This window comes from Talpa europaea (genome assembly GCF_964194135.1).
Source record: "Talpa europaea genome assembly, chromosome: 9".
NCBI classification, from domain to species: Eukaryota; Metazoa; Chordata; class Mammalia; order Eulipotyphla; family Talpidae; genus Talpa; species Talpa europaea.
Window position 1 is genome coordinate 85,343,131 of NC_140076.1, and position 18,218 is coordinate 85,361,348.

General features: G+C 45.2%; 1 protein-coding gene across 1 annotated transcript in view; it reads left to right on the top strand.

Moving 5' to 3' along the window:
* Positions 1 to 18,000, top strand: part of TTC1 (tetratricopeptide repeat domain 1) — a gene marked incomplete at both ends in the record, with an annotated part of 40,941 nt that extends 22,941 nt beyond the window's left edge. The window contains 4 exons of the mRNA XM_084243076.1: positions 2,548 to 2,584; positions 9,726 to 9,874; positions 12,168 to 12,222; positions 17,867 to 18,000. Coding sequence (XP_084099202.1) covers positions 2,548 to 2,584; positions 9,726 to 9,874; positions 12,168 to 12,222; positions 17,867 to 18,000 — 375 coding nt within the window. The remainder of the gene's footprint in view (positions 1 to 2,547; positions 2,585 to 9,725; positions 9,875 to 12,167; positions 12,223 to 17,866) is intronic.
* Between the last annotated feature and the right edge of the window lie 218 nt (positions 18,001 to 18,218).

The window sequence follows — 18,218 nt, forward strand, 5'->3', positions numbered from 1 at the left end:
CTCAGAGACATCTTGCCACTCTTCAGATTGGAAATTTTCAGTGTGAAATGGAATGAGGGATTCCTTCAGTGTCAGAGAAAATGTGCCAAGTTCATTGGAGCTGGGGATTTGAAATTCTTGCTTTCCGCAATTTCCACTTTATTGTTACTGGGTTAAGATTGGACCAGCATAATTGACTAGTTCCTGAGTTAGAAAATGTGTGCTCTAACTTGTCTTTTGTCTGTCACATCTGAGGAGAACTGGAAAGAGAGTTGCCTTGTGACCATTCCCTGTACAAAAGATGGGTTTGTTAGTGGGTTATTTATTTATTTATTTATTTATTTATTTATTTATTTATTTATGCATACAAGAACTGGGGTATAGGCCAGAGGTGTGGGGGGTGAAAGGATTCACCAGAGACAGAGTCAGGAATAGAACAGGCAGATTGACTGAAATACACTGCTGAGGGGAGCAGTGGACAAGTCAGGAGAGGTCTGCTGTGCCATGTGGGTAGCTTCCTGGCCGGGAATTGAACTCATGCTTCAGTGGCTGTGGATAGCTTCATACATTGCATCTTAACCCCTTGCGCCACCAGGGAGGCTCTGTTAGTGGGTGTTTTTGTTTTGTTTTAAGTTGCACTCTTGATATTCTAAGAAAGATTCTCATATGAGAGATCTGAAAACTTCCAGATTTAATGCACTGAAGTGTCTTATGAAACATATTCTGAGTTTTTCACAGAAGGTATGGTTAACTACTTTAAGAATTTCTAAAAGACAAGTTTGCAGGCTTAGCACCCCTGACTGGATTCACTGGCCAGGCTTTCCATTTCACATCTGGAGCCAGAAAAAGGCAAACGGGTGTGAAGATAAGAGTTTGAGGCTTATCCTGAGAATAAGGGTTTTTTTTTTAAACTGCTTTTGTGTATTATGTACACTGTTTTACATATGTGTGTGTATATATTCAAATTATGAAAGAATGGTTAATGAGTTTTGGCTTCTTTACACCATCACTTTAGAGACTGTCCCTCTAAGCACAGATAACCTGAGTCCCCTGAAGTGTTAGTCAACTATAAGCCTCACACAAAGTATTCCATGATAAAACTTCAATTCCTTAGTCTAAAGCGGTCATTTGATGAGAATAAGATGAACTGCATCTCAATAACAACTACAAGGGACACTAAGAAAACCACCACACAGTGGTACACTTAAGTTGTAAAGACTTACTCCTATTTCAGAAAATTTAAAATATGAAGTTGTGGATCTTAGATTTACAGAAATCTGATGGTTAAAGGAAACTGACAATACAAAATCACACAGATTTCTTTACCGCAGGAATTCTTGGAGCTTTTAGTGTGCAAATTGCTATGCTGGACATTGACAGAGATAAAGAATAGTGTTTCCCAGGTGACTCTGGAACCTTTGTTGTTTAGTGTGGGTGAAATACACATGACATCAACTTGACCTTTTTAACCATTTTAAAGTATACAATTCAGTGGCATTAAATTATGTTCACAGCCATCACCATCCTTAGCTGGTTCCAGAACTTTGCCATCACTCCAAGAGGAAATGCTGGAACTACTCCACATACCAGCATTGTTTTTACTCAATCCCAAAATACAGTTTGCCTAAATTGCTTTAAAGCATTATGAAGAATATTTAGTATTTGGGCCTCCCTGGTGGTTCAGGTGGTTGAGCGCAGCACTGTGAAGCTGTCCGCAGCCTCTGTGGTGCCGGTTCGAATCCTGCTGGCCACGGAGATACCCACATGGCGAGGCAGACCTCTCCTGTCTCACCCGCTGCTCCCCTCAGCAGTGTATTTTGGTCAGTCTGCCTATTATGTTCACCGCTCTGTCTCTGGTGAATCCTCTCACCCTCCCGCCCGGTTCTTGTATAAAAATAAATAAATCTTTAAAAAGAAAAAAAGAATAGTATTTTTTACAGTTGGTATTAAGGAAGAATTAAACTTATTCTTTGAACTAAGTTTTCTGGAATATTGCAGAAACTAATTTGGAGAAAATAGACATTTTTAGAGCTAGAGGGGTTAAATAGGTTAGAGTCCAATCTGGAACTAGAATCCAGTTCTTTCAACATCTTTCCATTACACCATGCTTCAAGAGTCAGCAAATTAAATTAGTTCAATATAGGACCTCCCTGGTGGTGCAAGGGGTTAAGCACCACACTATGAAGCAATCCGCAGCCTCTGCAGCATGATTTCGATCCCCAGCCGGCCAGGGAGCAACCCACATGGCTCAGCAGACCTCTCCTGTCTTGCCCACTGCTCCCCTAAGCAGTGTATTTCAGTCAGTCTGCCTATTCTGTTCCCCACTCTGTCTCTGGTGAATTTTCTCGCCCTCCCATATCAATGGACTGTGCCCCAGCTCTTGTATGTATAAATAAATAAATCTTAAAAAAAAAAAAAATTAGTTCAATATATTTGGTGACTTCTTTTGTATTTCTGCTTCGCCAATGGGTAAAGTAAGGTTTCAGCTTATGTCATTAGATTTTTGGGCCATTAAGATAAATCATGTTAATGTTCTATACATGTTGATGTTGTGTTTTTATCTTTCAGGACAAGAAAGAGATGGCCATCAGTGACTGCAGCAAAGGTACAGCTTTTTGGTCTTGTTTACATGTTAAGATATAAAAGCAGTCTCAGCTCTTTGGACAGACACAGACGCTCTGTCCAGGTGTGCACTTGTGCATGTGTGCCCTTAGAGTTGCTGTCCAGTACTTGTTTTAGCGTAAGCATGCATTTGGAAGAATAGTTCGGCTCCCCTATCCTGTGGTAGTAAATATGTAATGAAAAATTCAAAACTCCCTTGGTAACAGAAACTCATGGGACATGATTTAATTTCTAGAGTGTCCAAATGCCTTTCTTGTTGAGATTCAAATTGAAGATCTTCACTTCTCATAGAGCACCTATATCTGTGTTTGGATGGGAGGGCAGGGAGTGTAGGTGGCGTAGCTGTGGTGAGGGGCAGATTCTTTTAGGGAATTGGTAGACTCTTCAGATGTAATTGTTGTCCTAAACCTACTCATATCACTTTTTTTCTTTTTTTTTTTTCCAATTGAAGTAATGTTGCATTATAACATTATATAAGTTCATTGTTGAGAATCAACAGGAGTGTGTATTACATTACGTTCAGCACTTAAAAAAGTTCAAATCTAACCTTCACCATACTGTTGTCCCCTTTGTCTGGATTTACCACCTGCTTCCCCTTTGCCATCATTTTAATTACCTTCAAGGTTCTGCACAGTGAATCTAGCCTTTGCTATACATATTTGCTCATCCTGTGTCTGAGTTCCACTGAGGTCTTTTCATGCCACCAACTTAGACACCCAGACTAGACTCTGTCATCTTTGTTTTTGCATAGAACTGGGGTCTGGGCCAGAGGTGTGGGCAGTGAGAGCATCACCAGAGACAGAATGGGGAGCAGAACAGGCAGATTTACTGAAATACACTACTGAGGGGAGCAGCAGGTAAGACAGGAGAGGTCTGCTGCGCCATATGTGGGTCAGCTCCCTGGCCTGCGATTGAGACTTAACCCCTAAGTCACCAAGGAGGCCCCTACTGTTTTTGTCAACAAAATTCTTCATAGAGCAGACGGTTGTCTTTCTAAACAGCTTTGTGTGGAGACTCAAATGATCACATTTCCTTGCATTTCTTCCTTTCTAAGAGATTTTTCTAGCTAATTACTTCTTTAGGTGATTTGTATGTGTGTATTTCCCTTCCTTGTGTAATATTTTCTCTGGGAGAATCAGAATTGGAAAGAACCTTACTTGTTATCCTACTCATACTAAACTTGAATTCTATTCTTTTTTTTTTTTTTCCATTGTCACTGTCTTGGCTTTCTTTTATTTATACTTGGTATTTCTTTATGTAGCAAAATGAAAGAAACAGTTACTGCATTTGAATCTAGCAGACTAAATCTAATTCTGAATGTACTGTTTTGTTTGGAAGAAGGTGTTTAACCTTCCTCTGTATGAGTTTGTGTGGATATGAAGAGTTTGAATTAGGAACAAGCTGCTGATTTTCAGAGTCCTCTCTCTGTGACCAAGTGGTGAAAAAGTATCAGTGAGCTTGATTAGCAAACAGTTAATTTCTTTCTAGAGCCCTAAAAGTGAGCACCTAACAAGAAAATGAGAGTGAGCAGGTCTTCTCCAACCAAAGTGTTTTCCAGATTTATTTTTGCATTTGGTTAAACCAATATTCATGTGTTTATGCACCGTCATGTGAGCTTCATACATCGTACCCATAGGTAAGAGATACTCAACTGCTGAGGTCTGGCACCCCTTCTCCCAACACATGCACTCTCGGTTCATAAACCTTTTTTGCAGAGGACTTAACATCTTATTTCTGAGATCTTAATAGTAAAGGCTTATTTCTTTCTCTTTATATGACTTGGAAAACAATCACATGTGCAATACCTTGGTTTTTACAGAAATAGTCATGGGAAAATTCCTTCTCTTCAATACATATTTGCATTATCAGAAGCTATTCACTAGTTTGAAAGGTGGCCCATTCTGGATTAACATGTAAATTAGGGCATTCTTTGTCTTTAAAAGATGTATAGCAAGTCATTGAAGTGTTTTTCTTTTTTTTTTTTCTTTTTTTTTAAGATTTATTTATTTTACTTATACAAGCACTGGGTACAGTCAGAAGCGCGGGAGGGTGAGAGAATTTACCAGAGCCAGAGCAGGGAGCAGAACAGGCAGAAGGACCGAAGTACACTGCTGAGGGGAGCAGCGGGCTGCAGGAGAGGTCTGCACGCCATGTGGGATCCTCACCTGGAGGCCGGGGATCGAACCGGTTTTGCAGAGGCTGTGGGCAGCTTCGCAACTGGGTGCTCAACCACCGTGCCACTGGGGAGGCCCCACTGAAGTGTTTCTCCTGTGGTTACTGTGTTGTCATTTGGCGTATTTTAAGAGAATGTGCTATATGGGACCAAGGTGTGGTTGACAGAGAACATGTAAAGTTGAAATATTAAGAGTTTTGGATTCTTTCAGAAAACCTCGTGAGCCAGTGTCCCCGTCCTGCTATGTACCATCTATCTCTTTGGTCCTCTTCTGTTGCGTTTGCCATACCACACTGATAATGGGAGTCATGGAGCAGGCTACATAATGTAGGATGCTGCTGAAAGAGCAAGATCCTGGCCTTTTTATTCTTAGCATAATCACACAGCATCAGTTGTGTGGGGAAGGAAAATGTGCTCTGTCATCTCTAGTATCTGGGGTCTTGAGTCTGCCCCCCAGGCACTTCTCATCTGCTTTATGACTCGGTATTGAGATTGAAATCAAGCTGTAGATCTTCAGCGATGGTTTCAGTCTTATCAAGGCATTCCACTGTTCAGCTTCTGGGGTTCCTTGTCATACGTCAGTTAACACCCGTGCCCCTCGGCCCCCCCAGGCATTCCTTGTCATACCTTGTGATGCATACCCTTCCCAGGGTCATCAAACTTTCTGCTCTTGATTGATTTGAAAGACACCTTGACCAAGTAGTTCTGACCTGGTATAGGAATGCAAAACTAGGTGGCAAAAATGGTGGCTGAACAGGCCATTTAGCAGACCCACACTTTTTTTTTGGTACTGATTTTTTTTAATATAATTTATTTATACATATTTTACATCATTGTTCATTTTTGTACAATGTTTGCTTTCCCCTCTCTGGTGTAGTCCCCAAAGAATTCCCACCACCAATTCACCCATGCACCATCACCATAGTCCCTTGTGCTCTTCCCTGCCCCCCCATTCTGATCCCTCTCCTTCCCTACCTCTGCAGAATGTCTCTGATTTATAGTTGCCTGCCAATTTTTTTGCTGCTGCTGCTGCTGCTGCTGTTTTTTTACCTGATCCCTTATTTGGTTCTACAGTATTCCTCCTATAAATGAAACCATGCAATAGTTTTCTTTTTCCTTCTGACTTATTTCACTGAGCATAATCCCTTTAGCTCCTTCCATGTTGCTATGAATGGCATTAGTTTATTCTTTGGATTACTGAATAGTATCCCATTGTGTGTATGTACCACATCTTCTTGATCCAGTCATCTATTTCTGAGCATTTGGGTTGTTTCCATATCTCACCTATTATAAATAGTGCTGCAGTAAACATAGGGGTGTATGTATCCTTTTGAATTAATGTTTTTGTGTCCTTTGGGTATATTCCTAGGAGTGGAATTGCTGAGTAATATGGAAACTCCATCTTTAGCAGATTGAGGAATCTCCATAGTGGTTGGACCAGTTTGCATTCCCACCAGCAGTGTAGGAGAGTTCCTTTTTTCCCACGTCCTTGCCAACATTTGTTGTTGCTAGATTATTTAATATGTGCCATGCTCACTGGTGTAAGGTGGTACGTCATTGTGGTTTTGATTTGCATTTCCCTGATTATAAGGGAATTTGAACATTTTTTCATATACCTGTTGTCCATTTGCATTTCCTCTTTGGAGAAGTGTCTTTTTAGCTCTTCTGCCCAATTTTTGACTGGATGGTTTGTTGAGTTGTGTGAGTTCTTTGTAGATTTTTGTGATCAGTCCCATACCAGTGTGTGGAATGCAAAAATTTTCTCCCAATCACTTGGCGTCCCTTTGTTTTGGTTAATGTCTCTTTTGGTGTACGGAAGCTTTTTAGTTTGGTGTAATCCCAGCTGTTTATCTCTTCCTTCACTTTCTTTGGGGGATGAGTCTGTAAAGATGTTATGAAGATGTATGTCATACAGTATTTTACTTGTATTTTCTTCTATATATTTTATGGTTTCAGCAGAGAATTGTCTCTACTGCTGTGTCTTCTCCCATTCCCTCCTCATCCCATAGCCATTAGGCTTCTGTTTCATCTGAGCTACTGAAACCTATCTATAAAGATTACCAACAGCTTCTTACTCAGTACAGTAGTGTTTCTCTGTCCTCACCTTACTTGACCTCTGCAAAGCATTTACTATGGTGTGTCATTTTTTGTTTTTTTTTTTCCTGTTTCATTGACTTTTTAGCCATTCTGCAGGCTTGTTAACCTTACCATCTGGAAATCTCTAGATTTTAGTCTTACACAGGGCCTTTTTTTTTTCCCCCCTATTTTTTTCTCTGTGTGATCTCATCCAGTTCTGAAAAATGTCATCTCTGTGTTACATTTTGAATCTTCAGCTCTCCTCGCATTCCATGTGAACTGGACCTCTCTTTCTTGGATGTCTGTTAGGCACTCCAAATTTAAAGTGACTGGAACAAACTGCGCCCGCGCGCGTGCACACACACACACCACCCCCACCCCCCACCCCCTTGCAGTTAGGAGTTACCATTTCTGATTAAGGGGCATTACCTTCTATTCACTTGCTTCAACTAAAACCTCTGTAGTCATTCCTGATTGTTTTCTTTCTTTCATTGGACATAGCTTGACTAATTAGCAAGTCTTATGGGTTCTAATTCAAGGATTTGCAATAAACCTGGCCTCTTTCCCTCTCTGCATCTACCAGCATTGGCAACATCATCTCTCTCGCCAGGCCACTACACAGGCTTCCCAGCTCTCATGCTAACCTCCTTCTACTACAGCCAAAGGATGCCTAAAATTGTAAATCAGATTATGTCTTAGACTGCTTAAAACCATCCCAGTGGCTTCTCATCACACTTGGGGAAATGTCCAACTCCTTTCCCTGACCAACAAGCTTCCGGAATCTGGTCTTGATACTGGGCAGCAAGGGGCACTAAAACGCCACGGACACTACCCAAATAACTTATCAGTCACTCTCTGAGTTCTTCACCCATGCACAAAATTCCAAGACTGCTCAGGCTCAGAGAACAACATGGGATTTATTTAACAAACCAGGGGAAAACAAAGATTTACTGAGTCCCAAAATGGCCATTTACCTCATCCAAAGCAGTGTCCTATGTTTCCAAGTCCTAAACAGAAAGCATCTAAGGTCATGTCTTCCCGCCACTGAGAACACAGAGCTCCTCCCCCAAACAATAGGCCCTGTGCCCAAGAGGGCATCTTCCTGCCACTGTGGCAAGTGGCAGCCAGAGTTATAGGCCAGGTTCCAACTCATGAAGACAACAGAAGACACAGCAGGAAATGTTCCCGGAGCTGCTGAGATGCCCCAGCACAGCACCAGACAAGCAACACTCCAAACAGCAGCTGCAGTGGCTGAACGACCTGACAAACGGCCACACTCACGCAGCCCAGCTTCGGGTCTTCGCCTTCTCTGCCAGGCTGTAACAGCAGCAAAACCAGGAACAGTTCAATTGCTTGGCTACTTGCAAAGCTTCTGAAGTTTTCCTCTCTGAGGTTGGCTGTTGGAGGCCTCTCCACGTTCAGAGGCCCACAACAGTCTTCTAGAAGATCGGCACGGTGGGGCTGAAATTGCTGACCCCAAAAAACACTGAATCCCGAATGCTGAATAAATCCGAGACTGCTTCTGCAGTCCCTTATATTTCTTATCAGTTGTTCCACCCCAAAATGTGATACTTTTTAGCATTTTTCATGAAGCTAGCTATCCTCACCAGCACCCACCTTGAGGAGGCACTACCAGTCTTTGGCTTCAGCCACTGGTTACAGGCTTTGTCTATATCTTCAGCTTCATCTCTTCCTGGTACATACCTCCTTAGCTTCTCCAGTGGCTGGAGAATCTCCTTTAAAGAGTCCTTCTTCATAGTCTCTGATCTTCTCTGAAGTTACCTTATTCCCCCTTCACTTGAATTCACATTACCTTGTTTTATTTTTCTCTATCGCCCTATGATCATCTGAAATGATTTACCTGTATGCTCTTGTTTCTAGACTAGCATAAAACCTCATGAGTACAAAGACCTGGTCTGTCCTTTTACCAGTTTACTCCAGAGATATGTTAGGTAGTTCTAGTAAGTAAAAATAAATATTGAAAACTTGAATGCTTGAAAGTCAAGGCTATATTATGTGAAGAGGAAAAAAATGTTCTAGAGCCATGACATGGCCTTCTAACAGAAAAAGACACAACTCAGAGGGAAATAGAAGGATCCCATGTACTTGAGCCAAAACACAGACAAAGGACGATTAGAAGGGCAGTCACTGCTGAATAAAGGAAAGGATAGTTTGTATCAGTAATCTATAGCTGGAACAGTTTTTTAAAGGAACACAAAGGTTTGACTAAAAGGTCACCTGAGTAATCTTGATATGACCTTAGTTGTTGGCCCTAGGAAAAAGAGAATGATGGTAGAATTTGCCTTTAAGTTCTTTTCCCTCAGATCTTTCATTTGTACCTTCAAATGCTCTCTCTTTTTTTCACTGTGACTCCGAGCCCTGTGTTTTGGCTTATTCTCAAGTGGTGAAGGACATGTAGGTAAAAACCAGGACTTGAGCTATAGACGTAGGTCTGGCCACAAGCCAGATACAGCCTCCTACCAGCATTTTTAGAACCTGTGAGCTGAAAATGGTTTTTTACATTTTTAAATAGTTGGAACTAAAATCAAAAGTATTTCATGGCAGATGAAAATTATGTGAAATTCACATTTCTGTGTCCATAAATGCATGTTCGAACACAGCCAGCCTTATTGCTTTTGCACTGAATGCTTCATGCTGCAGCAGCAGAGGTCAGTGACGACAGAGACGGTTTGTTTAGTGAGGCCTGAAGTCTTCACTATGTGTCCTCTACAGAAAGCGTTTTCATCTCAGATACAGGTGCAGACAAATCTATTCCTTTTAGACCCTTGCAGTATGATTAACACAAAAACTTGATAGAGCTGGAGTTTTCGGCCCTTTTTATTCATGGTAACTATTATTTCTTCTCTTTTCACAGCCATCCAGTTGAATCCCACCTATATCAGGGCAATATTGAGGAGAGCAGAGTTGTACGAGAAAACTGACAAGCTAGATGAAGCCCTGGAAGACTATAAATTCATATTAGAAAAAGATCCGTCAGTTCATCAAGCAAGAGAAGCTTGTATGGTAAAACCAGATTTTTTTCCTGCCTGGTGAATCTTAAATAATCTCTCAGGACATGACTACATTCCATTTCTTTTTTTTTTTTTTTTTTTTTTAAGATTTATTTATTTATGCATACAAGAACTGAGGTGTAGACCAGAGGTGCAGGGGGTGAGAAGATTCACCAGAGAGAGTAGGGAGCAGAACAGGCAGATCTACTGAAATACACTGCTGAGGTGAGCAGCAGGCGAGACAGGAGTGGTCTGCTGCACCATGTGGGTTCCTCCCTGGTGGGGAATCGAACTTGTGCTGCAGTGGCTGGTGATAGCTTTATAGTGCTATGTCTTTAACCCCTGTGCCACCAGGGAGAACCTTCATTCCATTTCTGTGTTTTTGAGGAGCAGATATATGGGTAGTAGAACTTTTTTCCTTTTCAGCATTGCAAAAAAAATAAAAAGGTCTTAGAGGAATAAACGTTAGAAAAGAGGAAACAAGTGTCCCTGAAACCCAAATGTCACATATGTTTAAAATTCAGTCTTATGTACAAATGTTGCATTTAAAAAATTTTAAGAGATGCAAACTTAAGATGGTTTTATTTTGTGAGCCTTGGGGTCTCCCCACTGGGCCTATAGTGCTTTAGGGGCTGTGCCCTACAGGGTTGGGAATCTACACATCTACCCACCCACCATGCCATTGGGGCTGAAATGTAATAGTAAACGCCTCTCATTCCATGGTGCCACCACACCCAGATGCTACCAGCTACCTGGTGCCCCTCCACTGGCTCTGGCCTGAGATACCCATGGGGTAGCTGTGGCCGAGAACCTCTCTCTTCAGGGCTCCTCAGTTGCACTTAGGAGGTAGCCTGATGAGCAGTAGAATTTTGAAGTGATGGCCATAGGCCAGCTGTGACCATGTACCATTTAATATTATTTGTAAAAGTGGCCCCTGTAAACCTTTCATCTTTAGGGTTGACATAAACTTTATTTCATTGCTGGCTTGGGGAAATCCTGTCCACCACAGTTTAGTCCAGAGTGAATCTTAGCATTATAGCAAAAGAAATTGGGCTTCTCTGTGCATCCTTTCCCTTATTTGACCACCAAGTTCCTATTTATTGTCACATGCCCAGCTCATTTTCAGTTGATTACATCCTAAAATAACCTCATCTTTCTTAAAATGACTCTTATTCTGGTCTTTGGCAGCTATAAATCCTTTTGCTAGATGTCATAATTATTTTTATCTCAATTATAAATTCAGTGTTGCTGGCTCCCCCCCCCTTTAAAAATATTTCTAGATTTGTGCTTGTACCTTTATCACCACTCTTTGATTCTCTAATGCACAGAGCAAGAGATAAAGTACATGCTACAAAGTGGTTGTGTCTTTGTCGTTACCACTCTAAAGGAATGTAAGGCTAGTTCAAGAAATACTGACTGTTAATTAAGCAAGTGTCTTCGCTGCCAGGCTTTTCAGTCTTGGAGATTGGGTGGGGGTAGTCTGCCAGGAACCCCAGACTGCAGCAGTGATTGCAGACTAGCCCACAGGAGAGGAAAGCTTAAGCCATTTGTTTTTTAATTGCAGCCAAGGACCAACATTTAAAATGCTAAGCACCCTACAATGCACATGCAACCCCGCTCCAAAATACCAGCGCTGGGCCTCCCTGGTGGCGCAACAGTTAAGACGCAACCTATGAAGCTCACCACAGCCACTGCAGCACGACTTTGATCCCAGCCAGGGACTAGACCACATAGCGCAGCAGAGCTCTCCTGTTTCACCTGCTGCTCCCCTGAGCAGTATATTTCAGTTAGTCTGCCTGTTCTTCTCCCCACTCTGTCTCTGATGAATCCTCTCACCCCCCGCACGTCTGGCCTGTACCCCCGTTCCGTTCTTGTATGCATAAATAAATCTTTAAAAAAAAAAATACCAGCGGTGCCAAGTTTGAAAAACCCTGAGCTGGATGATTAGTTACGGGCATCCAATACGGTTCTGATCCTTTTCTCAAGAAACTAGAATATATTAAAAAAAAGACTTCAAGTTAAAAAGTTGAAACTGTAAATATCACCCAGAATCCCACTATAAACATCTGCCGTGTATCCTTTCAGACAGTTTTCTGTATGTGCTAGTCACATTTTTATTGCTCTTCTCCCTAGGCCAAACTATAGCCATGACCAAACTGACTACTGTGTTTGTGTGACGCCCACATATCCTTGGTTTCTCATTATTTACAGAGTCACAGATAGAGGCCTCACCTGATGGCACTTTAAATGTTTCTCCAAGTCAAAAACAAACATTTCACCAACTCTTTCTTCTCTTCTCCCCTCAGAGATTACCTAAGCAAATTGAAGAACGGAATGAAAGACTCAAGGAAGAGATGTTGGGTACGTCTGCTTTCCTCACTCTCCCTTGACCATCAGTAGCCAGGGGCTTTCAGTATTTTGCTTACGGGAGGGGGCTCCGGGGTGCTCAGGAGTCAGAAACAGCTTTGGGCCCTTTGTTGTAGGCAGCCATACCCAGGTGCTTACTGACCTGTTAGCCCTTTCAGACTAGGAAAAGAGCCGCGCGGTTTAGAGAGGATATCTGCCTTTCAAAAACCAAACGTCCATTTTGTTCTTACTGGGAAGATTTCCTGCCTTCAAGAATTTAAATGTAGTTTGACTCCTACCCTGGTTGGCTGGGTTAATGGTCTCTTCCAGATTTGAGTTTGTACCTTTATCACCACTGTTTGATTCTCTCTAATGCACAGAGCGCAGCTGGGAGCTGGGAGGCAGTGAGTGTAAACTTGGAGGCCAGATGGTGATGCTAACATAGGTCTGTGGACAAGCTTGGGTTACAAAGAGAAAAGAGGCAGTAGCCCTCCTGCAATTCTGTGACTATGCAAGTGTGTGTCTTCGCCAACCTTCTCCCTTTGCAAAGCAGCAACAGCAGCCCTTCTGCCCACCTGTGCCTGTACATGTGTGTCTCTTCACCAACTTTCTTCCTTTGCAAAGCACTGGCAGCTCTCCTCCCAAGGCTGCCCGCCTGTGATTGTGCAGGCCTCTCTTTTAGCAAACCTGTCCCTCTGAGGGCAGTTCTTTCTGCCCGCTTGTGTCTGTGCAAGTGTCCTTTACTCTCCTCTCCTTTTTTTAAAATAAACCTGCCTTTTTGGATATTTAAAAAAAAAATTAGAAAAGAATGTGGGCTAAAAATCTTTGTCATCATCATTTGCAAATTGTTTTATACTGCTTCCTGGCCAAGCCAGGAGATTGCAAACAAATGGAATTGCTGCAAATCTCTGTGTGTCTGTGGTGTGGTTCTTCCCTGATCTCCTGTCTTCTCGGTTTATTGAAGTGTGAGAGAGAAGATAAACTCATCTACTTTCTCACAGAGCCTTCAAGGCAGCTTCCAAGGCATCTGGGGCCATCAGCCTGGCAGACTCATCCTTCTAGTAGCTAGAGGTTGGTATTTGCTGTTAGGTTTTGCTGTCGGACTTCTGCTCCAGATTTCACTCACCAGCTGCCAAACCAAGTTCTCTGCTGGGGTGGGTTCTCAAAACATGGTGCCTTGACCAGCACTTCTTGAGAATTTATCCTGACAGCACATTTTCAGGTCCTGCCCAAACCATCTGAGCCCCTTTAGGTAACTGGTACACATTAGAGTTCACTGACTGACTGGCAAGTGGTAGGGAGGTGTAGAGGCAACTGGGGGACCCTGAGCCAGTATGGGGTTCAAAACCTCTGCTCTGAGTGGACCTCTGAACAGAAGCAGGCATGTCACTGATTCTTCTCTTCACTTCTCATGCTTTAGCTGCCGCAGAGAAAAAGCTGGAAGTACACTCGTGCAGGTGGCTGCTTGCACCTGTGAGCCATCGTTGCCAAACTTTATTTCTGGTGTTGCGTCGGCTCCCTGTGTTGTCCCTCTCCGCCAGGTGGGCAGGTCCTAGGGTTGGAGTCCTCACAGGATTGTGCTAAGCTGGGTTTCTACCATTCCTTGAGATGTTGCTGCTCCTGTCTCACCCAAGGGCTGCTGGGTGCTGGTCCTGACCTGGAGACCTACAGCCATGATCACTTATTCCCTGACAGAACCAGTAGCGTGGGCAGGGCCCTGCCCCATGGTCCTGCATCCCCTTCACTGCACCTGCTGCCATCCCTGCCCATCCCAGCACTTGGTCACACACATGGGGGCCATGGTGGTCATCAGTCCAGGCTCATGTCTTTCTACCTCTCGGAACACAGCTCTGGCGTCGTAACCCTGAAGTTACTCTGTTCTTTACCGGCCACTAGCAGCCTGATGAGCCCACGTCTGAGCTGAATTAAGAACACCATCGTCTATGAATTAAGACACCACATTCAAAAGCCAAATGTGGAGCTCAAGCTACCTTGCTGGTTGTCGTTGTGAGGATTTGAGCATGCTTTGGGCACTCCCTGTGTGCCCCGCGCTCTGTTCTGTGCGTCGTAACCAAGCTAGACTTGGCTCCCTCTCTGGGATGACAAGAAATACTCTGAATCATTACTGTCTCTTAAAACCGCTGAGCCACGCTTGTGAGTGTGGGGAGCCTGACTTTTTTACATGCTCCTCTTCATCCAGCCGGCTGGTCCTCATTATGGCTCACGGCCACCCCCAGTGTCTCTAAACCAAGTCCTTGTCGTCATCCCTCCACAAGGAATGTCATTCGTAGGTTTTAGTGCCCCACTTTGAGTTTCATTCCTCATTGCTGCACCCCATGTTTCTCTCAAGAGCCACCTACTTTTCTGAGCTCTTGGGCTAGTCCAGCCCCCATTTGCATCCAAGTGCAAATAGAAGCATTTGAATTAAGCATTACTCTGACTTCTCTACTCTGTCCCTCTTGCTCCAAGGAAAGCTTGCGTTAGCTGCCCAGCTGTGTTCCTGCCTCCCAATGGGGTGAATTCTCTCGAAACATTGCTTGACACAGAAGTTAGTATTTGTCAGAATTTTGCCCATCAACAAGCTTGGCACACTTGTGTCTGAGCACACAGATGGGACTGTTGTCGGCCATGGGATCTAGTCTAGCAGAGGATGTCCAAACAAGGACATGTTGATGTATTTATTGACAAGACTGGATTTGCTACAGGTGGAGATAAGGCAACCTCACAGTTAATGCGCGAAGGGGAAGCCCCAATGTTGGCAGCCAGGAGAGAGCCAGGCTAGCTCGGCAGCCTCCTTCCTTGGCACAGGGAAGCTGTGTTAGTCTCTGCACAGCAGCGACACTGCACAGCAGCGGGAAGGCCCGTGAGTGTGTGGCTGTGTGTGAGACTGTGAGCGGCCATTTAGGAGCATGGTCTCCACTGAAGGTGCTTCTCTGCCATTTCCCAGCAGTGTATTTTGAGACACCAGGACCTTGACGTCCACACTGTTCCTTTATGCTCCTGCCACCCCTCTCTGGATTCAGAACCTCTTTCCCCAGCACCTCGACAGTCCCATGTTTGTTCCATGACAGATGGCCTTTCGCCCATAGTGTTGCACACTCTGCCAGACCGCTGCAGCACTCCTCTTCTGGTTCTTTCTTCGCCACGGGACTGCTAACCCTGAAAGCTCAGGTCTCACACCCTCAGTGGGCTCCCGCCGCCATGCCCAGCTCCTAGAGCTGGACAGGAGAGGCCTCCCACCTGGCTCTCTGCTCCACCCTGGCCTGCCCGTCTCCATTTGTTCCAGCATCTCAGTGCACCACCCGCTCCCACCATCACAGATGGTTGCGGTCCTGCCCCTCCTCTCTTGCTTGCTTCCAGCACAGTCTTTGCACAGAAGGTCTGCCTCCCCCTGCCCCAGCTGGAGGAATCGTCCTGACAGTCACAGTATTTTATAGTTGAGCTTCACGTGGACTGGCATCTGTGTGTGTGTCCTGCCTCCCCATCTTGTCTGAGCTTACTGGGTACATCTCTGCAGCCCCACCACACTCATCAGGCTGCCATACGCCTGTTGTATTGGTTCAACATGTTGGTCAAATCCTTGCAAGTCAGGAACCTCAGCTCTCCTCTGACGTGGCCGTAGTGAATTACAGGTCTTTATTTAGATGCTTCACAACCACCGTGTCACGCAGCAGGCAGAGCCTCCCCAGTGCTGTTCTGCAGGGGACAGTCATGAATGGTTGTGGAACGTCATCACTGCAGAGCTACATCACTAGAAGGAAGAGGAAGGCATGCGTAACCGTATGTTTTAGGTGGGGTCCTGGCAGAAACAAGCCAAGATTGGACTTGAAGTGCAAGAAATGTATTGGGGGAAAGAACTGCAAAGAGAAATGGACACTGGGCGGGGTGAAGGGGAGCTGGGGCTCTAATCCTGTAGAGGAGAGAGGGATGGCGGGTAGGAAAAGTCTTTCTTTTCCTCCATGCAGGGGCTCCCCACTGGGTCCCTGGGGCACAGAGCTGCCCATTGAGCCCCTGCCCGTACCTGCCCTGTCCCTCCCTATGTTGAGTGGGAGCAGCCCTGCTCTGGAGACGCCCAAGTGGCATGGTGGCCTCTGCATCGCCTCTGCCAAGGGAAAAGGTCAGGGTCCTTGTGGCAGCAGGGCCTTCAGCAGAGGGAGGGTGGGAAGGACCCAGCTTTTTCCCTGTGGCTGTGTTTACATACTACCCGGCTTTGCTACTGTCAGCTTGGACCTCCTCTCTGGTTCTGGCACCTTCCTCACCCTGGTGGTCCTCCCCTGGCTCGCTGGCTGCTCCGTGTCTGTTTCCCCAGCCTCACAACAGACCAAATAAAATGTGCAGTCTGCACTTCAGATGCTGACCTGACGTGGAGAGGGACCTGTGGTGAAGGCTCCTCGGGGAGGAGCACACCCTCTCCCCAAGTGAGGCTCTTTCTCCACTTGCTCCTTGCCAGCAAGAGCCGGGGCATGTCTGCCAGTGATGTGCTGCTGGCTTGCTCTAAGTGCTTGTCTCCTCCTCAGCCCCAGAGCAGCAGGTTCTGGGTAACTTCTGCTTTCCAGAACACCCTGTCTTGTCTTCGTTTGCCATACCCCTCCCCTTTCATCCGCCTCCCGAGCTCGGCTCCAGGCCTTGGTGCTAACTTGTGTGTGGGAGCAGGCCTGTGCAGGGAGTTCCCACACCAGCACTGAGCCGGTGGCTCCAGATTAAGTTTGGGAACTTGCCTGGAGGAAAGTCAGCCTGGGCCCTGGAGTCTCAGACATGGTGAGTGGCTGGGACTGAATCTGCGACTGACTCCAAAAGTTCCCTCCATGAGTTCTTAGGAGAAACCTGAGCGTTTAAGGGCCAGGCATCTTTGGATGTCTTCACCTGGGCTTTATGTCAAGGAGAGAGAGCCTGTACCTCTGATGATGAGGCGTTTCTTTCCCTTTTACCCCCATTCTCATCTCCTTTGGAAGCAGATCGGCAAGAAAAATTTAAGCAGTTAGGAAGGGCTGAGTTTTCATTCACAGCAAGATTTTCCGAAACACTCAAGAATCAAATACTCTATCCCATTGCTCTGTGGACCCCTGTAAGTCTCTCACACGTCCTGAAGTCCAGTGCCGGACACACAGACTCCGGGGCCCTCCTGCGTGCAGACGCCTGAAGACCTGCGGTTATACCACCGTCTCTCTCGGCTGTGGCTCAGGCAGAAGCTCCCCAGGACTTCAGGGCATCTCCTGGAACTGTTCTGAGGAAACTGACCGAGGTGGATGGCACATGCAGAAGAGCGAGAGCTGCCACTTCCGAGCGAGGCTGGGTTCTGTGTGGAGGCTCAGCCTTCGCGAAGAAAAGCAGGAGGCTTTTGAGTTGGATCCAGGCTGAGGAGAAATGTGCCGACAACTTGGATTAGCAGGGGCTGCCTGGGTTCAGAGAGAGCAGTGGGAAGAATCTCTGCCCTCGGGGCAGGTGTCTGGGCCACCACGCACCCCAAGCCTGTGCCCCTTGGGAGGCACCTGCGAAGGGGACATGGGCGAATAGTGTCATCGTTTGAAAAGCAGGCATTTCCTGAACAGCAGACAGATGCTCTCTTTATTTTGTAGTCAGTAGTAAGACAAGATGAGTCACTGTCTCCCCACTTCTTTCACTCCCCATGTTGATCAGAGTTTCTGCTTTTACATTACAGGCAAACTGAAAGATCTCGGGAACTTGGTTCTCCGACCTTTTGGACTCTCCACAGAAAATTTCCAGATCAAACAGGATTCCTCTACTGGCTCCTACTCCATCAATTTTGTTCAAAATCCAAACAACAACAGATAACAAAGATAACAGTACATGAAAGGCTGGCTGGAAGTTGTGTGCTGCTCGCCATTGGCATAGGCACAGGCCCTGCAAAACTTCACTGTAGACGCATCTTATCTCAGACAGGCTGCCCTGCGCCGGGCGCTGCCCATTCTCCCATCCCCTCATGTATCCTGAGCAGGGTCGGCCGCACCTCCTGGTGTCAGGAGCCTCTTGTGATTTTATTTCAAGGTGGT